At 36.8% G+C, this 12,542-nt stretch overlaps 1 protein-coding gene across 10 annotated transcripts in view; it reads left to right on the top strand.

The window, feature by feature from the left end:
* Nucleotides 1–11,823, top strand: part of mura (murashka) — a 206,192-nt gene extending 194,369 nt beyond the window's left edge. For 8 of the 10 annotated variants that reach the window (XM_067788291.1, XM_067788321.1, XM_067788338.1 and 5 more), the window contains 7 exons: nt 2,000–4,592; nt 5,867–6,337; nt 6,397–7,512; nt 7,586–7,758; nt 7,835–8,019; nt 8,083–8,195; nt 11,246–11,823. In XM_067788291.1, the coding sequence (XP_067644392.1) occupies nt 2,000–4,592; nt 5,867–6,337; nt 6,397–7,512; nt 7,586–7,758; nt 7,835–8,019; nt 8,083–8,195; nt 11,246–11,491 (4,897 nt within the window). In that variant the 3' untranslated portion in view covers nt 11,492–11,823. The remainder of the gene's footprint in view (nt 1–1,999; nt 4,593–5,866; nt 6,338–6,396; nt 7,513–7,585; nt 7,759–7,834; nt 8,020–8,082; nt 8,196–11,245) is intronic. The other 2 variants (XM_067788367.1, XM_067788374.1) reach the window with 2 other exon arrangements.
* The last annotated feature ends 719 nt before the right edge of the window (nt 11,824–12,542 follow it).

Genomic DNA, 12,542 nt, shown 5'->3' on the forward strand with positions numbered 1-12,542 from the left:
CCACCCTAATGGCGATATCTCGACAAGGCGTCCACCTATAGACCTAATGCCCACTCCCTCTTAAAATGTTCAGTAACACCTTTCGTTTGATACCCATATTGTACAAACATTCTAGAGTCACCCCTGGCCCACCCTAATGGCGATATCTCGAAAAGGCGTCCACCGATAGACCTAAGGCCCACTCCCTCTTAAAATGCTCAGTAACACCTTTCATTTGATACCCATATCGTACAAACAAATTTTAGAGTCAGCCCTGGTCCACCTTTATGGCGATATCTCTAAATGGCGTCCATCCATAGAACTATGGCCTACTCTCTCTTAAAATACTCTTTAATACCTTCCATTTGATACACATGTCATACAACCACATTCCAGGGTTACCCTAGGTTCATTTTCCTACATGGTGATTTTCCTTATTTTGTCTCCATAGCTCTCAACTGGGTATGTAATGTTCGGTTACACCCGAACTTAGCCTTCCTTACTTGTTTTTTATAATTTCGTGTAACAGAGTTACATACATACAAAATAGTGTTTTACAGTAATATAAGCGCGTCGAAAAAAAAAAATATAATAATTATTGAAATTTGCTAAAATCTGTCACTGTTTTATCCGTGCTCGCAGCTCTCGAGAAATACTTAGTCCATAAAAAAATGAAGCTGTTAGAACCGTTATGTTATGCAAACAAATTTATTAATAAATAATTGGTATAAATAGTTAAATAGTTTAACCGTAGTGTGCATCAAATACAAACAAATTTTTTGTCACAATTTGCCAACTCTTACTGCATACATATATTTAACTATATATATAAGGGTGGGTCAAATTTATTGTTGAAAAGGCACATACAATTTCTGAATCTATGGGTCATACTGAGTAATATTGTCCATGGGACCATAGGTCTGAAATGAATTTCGAGCCTCCCTAATTTTGTTAGAAAATATTTTTTTTAGAAATCTTTATTATTATTTTTGTTAGAAAATATTTTGGGCTATTTAAAAATTGAATTTGCAGTATGGAAAAGTAAAATATTCGTCGCCATAGGGCGCTTTCCTACTATTGTTCGCATTTTATCGCTTCTTTTTGGGGAAAATAAACGCATTTGTTGCAAAAATCGACGAATATTTTACTTTTCGATATTGCGAATTCAATTTTAAAATAGCCCAAACTTTTTTCTAGCAAAAATAATAATAAAAATTTCTAAAAAAAATATTTTCTAACAAAATTAGGGAGGCTCGAAAATTATTTCAGACCTATGGTCCCATGGACAATATTACTCAGTATGACCCATGGATTCAGAAACTGGATGTGCATCTGAAGTTTTTTCCCCATACAATTTGACCCGCCCTAATATATATATATATATACTTAACATTACGTAAACGTTTTCTTTGTGTGTAAATATTAATATTAATTAATTAAATATATCAAACTTTCTATTTATATATATATATATATATTTTACATAAATATTGCATTTTGGCCTTTTAAAATATTATTTTTCTTTTTCGTTTTTCTTTCTTCTTCATATAATTAATACAAAACCAAAAAAAAAAAAAAACAATCGAATTGACTACATATTTACTACATGTACATGTGGCTGCTACATGCATTCTATATTTATATATATAATACACATATAATTGTAAATGTAAATTGCATTTGAAAATAACTATTATGGGTTGTGTTTTTATATAACTACTATGTACTACTACCACCACCACCACCACCACCTCCAACACCACCATCTACCATCAACATTACTACTATGTACTAAATATAATGTACTGCTACTATTTACTACAAACTACTGCTATACTACTACTTTGAACCACTACTTTTTACAACTACTACTGCATATTTGAAAAAAAAAAAAATGGATTTTTTACTACAAAAAAAAAATATAATAATAATAAAACGCATATTGACCCAAAACGTAACGACAAACAAATGAACCAACAAACCAACAAAAAAATTTAATTAAATTTAATTATTAATACAGCGATGTACAAACATGTAATGACAACAATAATAACAGTGGAAATTGTCTTAACAATAGCAAATTGAATCACTTTAAACACCAAAACAATTACCAAACTCACCAACACCAACACAGTAATATAGACACACATAGTAATAGCAATGGTCCTAACACACATAACCAAAAAAATCCGCTTAATAATAGCAACAATAGCATTTATAACAATTTATGTAAAAGTAGTCATTCAACTAAACATAATAAGAATAGTCAAAATTATACTCACCAACAACAACATCATTATCGCCAACAAACACATAACAATAACAATAATAATAACCATAATCATATTAATCAACAACAATTGCACCAAAAATGTGTACACAAACAAAGTGTTGTTGTTGTCTCCACAAATTGTTCTTTGCCAGCAACAAATTCCCATACCACAAACGCTTCTGCCGCATCCTCAAATATTGTGACGCTAAAATCCCGCTCTTCTACTACTGAGCTCATTTCCGAAAATGTGGCAACACTATCACCATCTATCGCGCTATCGCATACTAGTAATTTTTTGCACTATTACAAGCACAACAACAATATAGCAACGCTCAAAAACCCGCCATCAAATACAATTGCGTTTTGTGATTTTTCTTCTGGTAATACTTCCTCAATAACGTCATTATCATCAACAGATTTAAAAATATCTACGCTGTTGACACCTCTTAAGGTTTCACTTAACGGCAATGGCACAACAGCTATACTTTCACCCAATTCCCATACGAATTTTAGCCTAGATAAGCTCCCAAGTTCTATTCCAGTCTCAAGTCCACGTTCAAGTTTTTGTGATAGTCAAAGTCGTAGTCAAGTTAATTATCAACAACATCAGCATAGTCATAGTAATAAAGAACAACAAGTACATTCGCATCATAATCGCAATCAAAATCACAATCATAATCCTTATCCTAATCATAATTATAATCATAATCATCATAATAATAAAAATAACAGTGATAACAATAATAGTAAAAATCAAATTGATAAAAACAGTAATAATAATAATCATCGTCAACAAAATGAAATTTCAAATCCTCATTATCCAGTTCAATCAAACATGCTCCTCAATACACACAACCAACAACAACACAATCACAATAATCATCACAAAAACAAACTAACTAATCACCAACAATCCCACCTCCCGCTAACAAATGCAAATACAAATCTAATTAACACAAACACTATAAAATCTACAACAACAAAAACAACAACAACTGCAATAAGTAACTGTACTGATGATGTGAATGTAAATTCTTGTACTGACATAATTTCAAATCAACGTGAATCAACGACAACAACAACAAAAACCACAACATCATCATTGTTATCACCAATGACGTCACAAATGGTGCCTGATGATCAACAAATACAAACACGTCGGCAACTACAACATCAACAAACAATGTCGAACATGGCGACGTCCGTCTCTTCCACAACCACTGGCTCATGCACGAATCAACAAATACAACAACAACAACAACACAAATTACAACGAAATCCACGCACATCGGCTGCAATACATATGTCTTCCGGTGATTCATTGTTTACAACAACAATGACAACACCAAAAATAACAACAACAACAACACCTGCGTCAACAACGTCCAATGCATTAATTTGCAATGTAACAACAAAAAATGTTAATAAAAACAAAAATACAACAACACATACAAATGTACCTGCCACAATGTTGAAATCAACAACAACATCATCATCATCATCAAATTTGATCCCATTAACCGCGTTGGCGTTATCTTCATCGTCCACTGCGTTAAAAACAAACCCAACATCAACAACAAATGAAACTGAAACAATAAAAAATAAACGTAACTCTCACAAAAACACCTCTACCGCTTCCGTTTCTTCATCTTCAAATTGTAATTCCTCTGCCTCTTCCTCTTCTTCTTCTCATACTTCTTCTTCATCTACTTTGGCGTCTTCTTCTGGTGGCACATCTTCGTTACAATGCACCAACGCTGCGCATGTGCAATCTCCAAAAAATACTGCTGCTTCTCTCCTCGCAACAACATCGACGGCACTGTTCGTTACAACGAACTCTCACTACAACAATAACAAACGCACTGATAATAATATTCATATGAAATATACGACTGATTGCAATTCTAAATGTGATAATACAAATAATGCCACACATAATAATATCAACAACAACAACAACAGCAGCAGTAGCAACAACAACCATCACCAACAATTCAACTCAATGGGTTTCGGACAGCATCAACAACAACACCAACACCAACGCCATTTACGTTTTAGTAGTAATGGGCGTGGCATGTTGAATAATGGTCTGGATAATGTGGGCAGTCATTGTGAATACAACAGCAACAACTATCGACGTAATGGTGGCAATCAAAATAACAATTCGAATGGTAGTGGTAATTCGATGATGATGCATCGTTATAATGGTGATTATCATGCCAATAATAATCATCACAGTCATCAGCATCATCAGTATGTTGATCATAATCGTCGACACAACAATAGCAGTAATGGTTCTAGCTCAGGAAATGCCAGTGGCGGTAGCGGTAGCAGTAGTGTGGTGAGTATTGTAGTGACTGGTTTAAAGGGGGAATACACCATCTCAAATTACGTAGAAGTCCCGGTAACTTAATCTGTTTCCTGGCTTAGCGTAATATCAATGATACTCGACATACACTATCTTGTAGACTTCTTTGGAATATATATATAAGAAAAATGGAACTCCCCAACGGTAGTATCGTCGCCTCCCCAAACAGTGTGATGCGCATGCGCATCGTTGACGAGCCGTGAGCCCTTCTTCATCCACGCGCCGCCTGAACTGTTCTGGTAAGTCGTTCCTTGAACTCTTATCCAGCCAGCAGCCTCCTGAATTCTTCTGGTGAAGCCTCAATGTTATGAGAATGTCAAAAGAAAAACCTTCAATTTCTTCCTTTAGATGACTCCAACAGCTAAGCACTTAGAGCAAAAACTAGACAACAGTAATGAAGACGACTGTCTCCTTACGATGCCTTTAGATTTCACGTGGTACAGCTCAGATCTGCTCGGGATCAGACATGACTACTGGATTAGCGGCATGTCAAGTGCCTTCAAAAGTCAGGCCTTTTTACTGTTTTGAAGGTCGATTTATAAAGCGCGTACCATTACTGGATTACTTGTCTCCCTTGTTTAAGGTTCTCTAGACCTTTTTTTAAACTTCCTGCTTCTATCTTGTCAGTGAGTGAGTACTTCTGTTATGATGCGCAGATAAATACTGCCCACGCCCTATGATATTCTCGCAAGCTCTGTGTACAACATATCATTACTCTTATTGTTTGTTTGGACTATTTAGTGTCGACTCTCCTTCACTGACCGGGATACGCGAACTATCTTTCCATTTTTGTGTAGGGATATTCTGGCTGTGCCCTACAAAATGGGCAGCGTAGCTTTCGATTTAACCGTACAGGGATTCCATACTTGTTACATGGTGTCATAGAGGTCTGTACTTTATCCACCACCTCAATCCGAGCTGTTGTAACTTGCCTTTGGAGGTTTGAATCCACTCCCCTAATTGTAGGAAAAACAAAAAAGGAGCACGGGGCAAAATTGAAGAGGAGCTTGGCCTAAATTCTCTTCGGAGGTATATCGAGCCTCGTATTTATTTATTTATATCCCAGGACTGAAAATGATGTGTAATAACTCTTCCCGAACGTTTTGAAAATTTCTGTTGGTTTTCCGTAAGAACCCGGAGGAAATGATTCTATTTCCAGTTTTTTATTTGGGGTGGACAGTTTTTATAAATAGCTTTCCTTACAAAATATTGAATCTAACTGTATTCCATTTCAATACCACTTGCAGCATTTCGATGGCCATAGCAATAGCAACCATTCCCGAGGTAATGACTTCCACTCAGATAATCGGTCTGAACGTGGAAGCGGATGTGCAGACGGCAATGGCCCCAACAGCAGTAATAGTTACGGCATGACGCGCAACGGGCATAATTATACACGTAATGGTGGTCATCAAAATGGAGGTACCGGTTCCTACCATTACCATCATAATCATCATTACAACAATAACCACAGTAACAACGGATCATCAACTTCAGCTTCCGCTTTATCAGGTGCCGTTGGCGGTAGCGTTGGTAGTCTGCTAGACTGTCCAAGCGGCTCTTCAGGATTACTAGGCTCTACGACCTCGCTAAATAGTGGACCGAATGGATTAAAGTCTGATAGTCCATCTCGCAAAAGACGTCGCATATCTGGACATATGCCTAGCCAATCACCGCCGGCGATTTGGGAACAAAGGCGATCACCGCGCAGCAGTCAGGTAAGTTATACTTTTAGTAGAGAAGAGTTTCTGTTTAACACTTCAAATTTTGCTTTTAGACGCAGCAGGGCAGTCCACCAATACGGCGTCCACGTTTACGCGACGTAAGCTCATCACAGCAGCAAATACATAGTCATCTTGGTGGTAATAGCGGAAGTGGTGGTAATAGTAATACTCATAACAGCAACAATAACAACTCGAGCAACGGCAGCAGTAGTCATGTGCCAAGCTATCATCATACCCAGCATACGGCTGTACCGCAAACACCATATTACCTGCGCCAGCACATGCCGCTACCGCAACACCTACAACAACACCAGCCTCAGCAACAGCAGCAACAACAAATACAACAACGTCCCCCATGGGAGCATCCGTTAAATGCAGCTGCATTATTAACGAGCTCAAACGCTGCACCATCGTCCGTAAATGCTTTCATGCAACAAACTCAAACACCACCACCTCCTTCGCCAGGTCATCATCACCAAACAGCACTGGTAGGTGCACCACCACCACCACCACTTATGTTAGATATCAACCAAGTTCCTGTTAGCCTTCCATTACGTCATGCCGAGCCTATTTGGGCATCTATCTGTACCTATCCCACACCACCGCCCCAAGCACGTTTAGCACCATGTCATTTACATGGCATTTATACGCAACCATTCGCCGCTCAAGCTTGCAATACGCATCCTAGTACTCAATTCCCAACCACCACAGCCGGTTTCGCAGCTGCCACTGGTGCACCATTACAACTACCACCACCCTCACAACATCAAGTACAGGTAAGTGCTGCTGCTGCTGCAGCTGCTCAGCAACAACAAACCCAACAAGCTGCTGCTATAATGGCAGCCGCTTCAGTTGCTGCAGCTAACTATCAACATGCCGCACATTTGACGCAACAACAACGTACGGAAGCATCTGCAGCAGCTGCTGCAGTAGCGGGTCTTTCACTGGAACAAGTTGGTACTCACCACCTTGATGCTCATCAGGGTCATGCGGCTGCTGTTGGTACACCAGCGCACACACATCACAATCAACTACCAGGAACACCAATATACCTCACCTCAATGTCCGCAGTGGCAGCGGCAGCGGCACATCATTTACGCACTACAGCAACTGCAGCGGCTGTGTCACAAATGTCTGCAGATCAACAGCCTATTCTTCTCACAGCAGATGTAAGTAGTGGCAGTAATTGGCTACTTCAATCAGATTCTAAACTAATTTTGTTTCTCTGTTTTTTACTCACAGCGACGTGTCTTACCTCCGCATCGTCGTATTACCCGCTTCTGGCCGACAAGTCATCCGCATGGGCCACATAGGCATATGCTGCCGCCGCAAACCTTAGGTCCACATCAGGCGACTCCTGTACAAATTCAAACAACAGCCGGCATAATAAATCCAGGCTTTTTACTTAACTTCCTGTAAATAAAAATAATATAAATTTGTAATGCATTAATAACTTATATAATTTCAATCTCTCTCTTTCTCTTGGCACAGCGCAATGTTCCCACTCTCACCTTATAATCAGCACGAATTGAGCTCACCTGAGTCAAATGAGACTGAAAACTATGAAGCATTGCTAAGTTTGGCTGAGCGTTTGGGTGAAGCGAAGCCACGCGGCTTGGCGCGCAATGAAATCGATCAGCTGCCGAGCTATAAATATAATCCGGATACTCATAACGGTACTTTTAAGATTGATGTGGAACATATTTTTTATGGTTATTAAATATATCTTTAACCGACAGGTGATCAAACGTCTTGCGTGGTTTGCATGTGCGACTTTGAGTTGCGGCAATTGTTGCGCGTGCTGCCTTGTTCGCATGAATTCCATGCCAAATGTGTTGACAAATGGCTCAGGGTAAGTAAAGATGCTATAACCACATTTAGTGTTGATATTTCTGTCAGGGTTGGAGTTTAAATTACTTTGGGATGATACTCAGTCATCCCTTGTCAATAAAGGTTTGTTTTAGAAAGAAAAATGACACTGAAGATGGCGCAACACTCCCCCCAGCGGGTAAGGGGGCTTTTAATACTACTAATACCCGCGGTAGGTATGACTGTCGTAAGAGGCGACTAAAATATCAAATTGATTCAGTAGTTGTGTAGCGCAACCCTTTCAAGGTGTTGCCAGCGCAATATATAGCTTCTCCAACCCAATTGTCAACCTCATCTACGCGTGGCGAATCCCGTTACTTTAACAGTCGAGGCTCTGGCGACCCCAAGTTCCTCACGGATATAGGGGGTAGGATGGCACGGTGGCCTTGAAGGTTTCATGTGGTTATACTAAATTGTTCCCGAGATGGTCGGGCTGGTGCCTCAATGGTGCTTGTTACCGGAACGTACCAGATCTGCATCCTGCAAAGGACCATTAACATCTATAATACTCCCCAAGGCCTTCGCGGAGTGACCTTAACGCTAAAACAACAATAACAACAACATGGCATAACACTGCAACCAGTTCGTCACCAAACCGGAATTGACATGGGATGACGGAAAATCATTCCGTTTAGCTACTTCGTTTCGAAAAATTGTTGCATGCATAACCCAGGCTCTCAAAGGTTGGGGAAACCGGAAACTAAGTTCGTGATTAATATTTCTTGTGTGAAGATAAAGATAAACATAAAGATAAATATAAAGATAGAGATAAAGACAAATATTAATATAAAGATAAACACAGTTCACTTTCGTTTTGGCTAGTTCTTAACCGGTTCCCATTCGGACAACAGCGTGAGAATGAAGGATTTCGAATGTGATCTTCGAAATTTTTCGTTCGTTCTACTTTTTGCGATATTTCGGCTTAAAGAAACGGAAATGTGCTTTTTCGGTCAATTTTGAACTTCTGTTTATAAATTAGTTGTTGCAGTATGTCACTAAGCATTTTGTTATATGAAATCTCAAACACTGCTGCTTAATAAACAAAGTCAAGAAAAATATATGGTCCACTCATTTGAATATAGTTTTCGCTCTTCAACTTGTACAATCCATTTTCAGCACATTTTAAGTTTAAAATTTGCAAAAGCGTATATATGTAGGCATTGTTGCAAGGTATGCACTGAGAGTTCTGACCATAATTTTTTAATGTTGAGTATTAAGGAGCATGGTTTAATCTTTATTTTGTTCTTATGTATACATATTGTAACGAATTTACTGCAATTCCCCTTATTTTCAATCTTCTGCTAACGTTCGTATCGCTAAACTGTTCAATAAATAACTCCAATATTGAATAATGGAAAAATGGCCTTTATTGAAGTACTTCACAATAACACTTATACTTTGCAACTAGCTTGCTTAATAACCAAACTTACTGATAGCTTAAATGAAACTGATCTATTGCTCGACAGATAGCGGGCTTAACTGAAACTGCTTCTAGCGCCTTTACCGCTGGTGCTTTTATAATCTGTGATTTCCTCGTGGCATCTTCTAAGCGCTTCCAGAATTTACTTAGTTACCGCCATATAATTATAACTACAGATGCACGTATATAGCTTCTCATATCCGTGTATTTGTGAGCGACACTTCCACAATTACAATTACATACTTTTGGGAGCATCTCAGATAAGATATCTGCATGTGTTTGTGCATCTCTTCTCTGCTGCGTGTACGTACATAGGTGTAGACAAAATGATTAAATTATTGATGTACACGTCACTGGTTATCATCGGCATAGAGATGGCAGTACCCCTTAGTGTTGCTAACATTCGTAACAATATATATATCGCAGCAACTTGTTGCTTCTAAGAAGTACAAAAATTACGACAAAAGCACTTTTCGGCATCTTTGAGTCCAAATATCGTGAAAACTTGAGCAAATCCAAAGACCAGATTCGACCTCGACGTGAAAATCGTATAAGAATCGACTATAATAATTTGGGCAACAAACAGTTTTGTGAAATTTTATTACCTACCCTGTGTTATCGATAATCGATATTTCAAAGACTATCAGCCCAATTCTAAATATTCCCTCGGAATTTTGTTCTCGCGATTTTTATTATTCCCGCGAAAAAATTTCTCCAATTCTTTTCTCCTAGGGAGAACAATAATTGGGGAATAGGAATTTCGAATTTTCGAAGTCAGCTGTTTTGTTAATTGAAATTTCGTTGCGCATTTCTTATTTTGTTTAAAAAATTTAAAAGTTTAATTATTGTTGCGAATTTGTTTGAAATTAAGAAATAAAATATAAACAATGCACAGTATTGCATTTCATATGGTATTGACTGAAATGAGTAATGAATTGGTGCCACAGCAATATCAACAGAGGAGCATAAGAGGAAGAAGACGGCGGGATAACACAAATCGGCCAGAGTTGCCTGCTTCCATTCAGCAAAGCAATTTTCTGGCGGCCAAGTCGAGTTGAATTCGTCTTTTCGTCTAATGCCAAAATCTATTTACGCCCTCTTAAGAAATCCTTGCGCAATTTCAATATGGTTGCCTCAAATATACCAAGAGCTCTTCCGTTCCTTATGATATACTTTTATACTTAAAATAAAGAATATTGTGGTAGAATGTAGATATTTTAGCACAAATTTGTACAAATAAGGGTTCTTTCTTAAAATAACCAATTTACTTTAACTATTTTGATGCATTCCTTTTAATTTAACGAGTGAAAAAATTCCCTAGAAATGGCAAAGAAATCTCCCTCTCACTCACATTCATAATACCTACTTTTCTCCCATAACTGGTTTCCGATTTTTCGAACATTGTTCAGGATAAGAGGAAAGGGAGAAGGAAAAAAAACTCGCAAGGAATTTTTGTTTAGAACTGGGATGTATACTATGCCCTTTGTAACTGTTATAAAACGAGATGCATAATTTCTATGTAGTTGCAGAACTGTACCAATTTGGAATCAGTTCATAATATTATCACGACATGCGATTACACAATAATTAATACACAAATATTTTTGTTTTAGTCAAATCGAACTTGTCCCATATGTCGTGGCAATGCTTCCGACTATTTTGAGAATCCAGACCATCAACAACAGCAGCAGCAGCAAACACAAGCGCAACCAACACAACAACAACAAATGCATTCACAGCAAACAGCTCAACCGCCATCTGCGGCAACAACACAAAATTCAAGCACCGCTCAAGCAACAATTCCACAGCAGCAGCAGCAACAACAACAACAGCCACAAGCACAAACGCAAGCAACATAAATGCACTGCAATACGTAAAAAACAAATAAAAAAAAAAAAAAATAAAAATGGGTACTTCAGGAAAAGCGTGCGATAAAGAGCATACAAAGTTCATACCAAAAAGAAAATCATAATAACTACATTTAATATATAATGATACACAAATATAACAACAACAAAAAAAAACAGAAAATATTTAAAAGCTTAAAAAATATTCAAACAAAAAAAAAAAAAAACTAAGCACTCTTCTAACGTCCACGTCCAATAAATGTATTTGTAACTTGTAACTTCTTCGTGTTTCCAATGAAGCCACCTTTAAGATAGAAATTTATTAAAATCCAATTAAAAATTATATACTTGTATGATAAATAGATAAACTACATATGTATGTATGTTTATGTGTATGCATGTGTAGAAAAGAAAAATTATGTAATCACAATAATACATATATATAACTAATATACAATATATAGTACATAGGTACATAAAAACATTATTGCATAGAAGTTTGTTGTTAATTCCGTTTCTTGGCTATTACAAATGCGAATTAAATTTTTGTTTTTGGTTTTTTTTTACATACTTGCACATAATAACTTTAAAACATTAAAACGTTTTTTTACAAAATTGTTGTTAAGATTAATCAGTTGAAACAAACAAAAACTAACAAAAAATTTCACAATCATATAAAATTTTTAAATATAAAAGGCATACATCCAATAGTTTATACGTAAATGTATTGTTTAGCACCTACTATATATAATTAATATATAATTAGAATTGTATAACACAGTATGTATGTAGGTATGTCACAAATGAATTTTGTATTAACGTTTTTTCAAATAGTCTAGTGATATATGGATTTGTGCATAATGTTTATTAATTGTATATGTAATAATTCTTGTACACAATATTAACTAACAAACTCTTTACGCGGTTAAGCAACAAATTTATGGCTTATACATCATTAAAGAAGAAACTTTACAAAAAAAAAAAAAAAATTAATAAAGCAAAATTAAATTATCTGGTATTTGTAAATGGTATTTATTTATTTTAAAAGATTTTAAGTTCTTAA

The sequence above is a fragment of the Eurosta solidaginis genome, chromosome 1 (genome assembly GCF_040869045.1).
Source record: "Eurosta solidaginis isolate ZX-2024a chromosome 1, ASM4086904v1, whole genome shotgun sequence".
Classification (NCBI taxonomy): domain Eukaryota; kingdom Metazoa; phylum Arthropoda; class Insecta; order Diptera; family Tephritidae; genus Eurosta; species Eurosta solidaginis.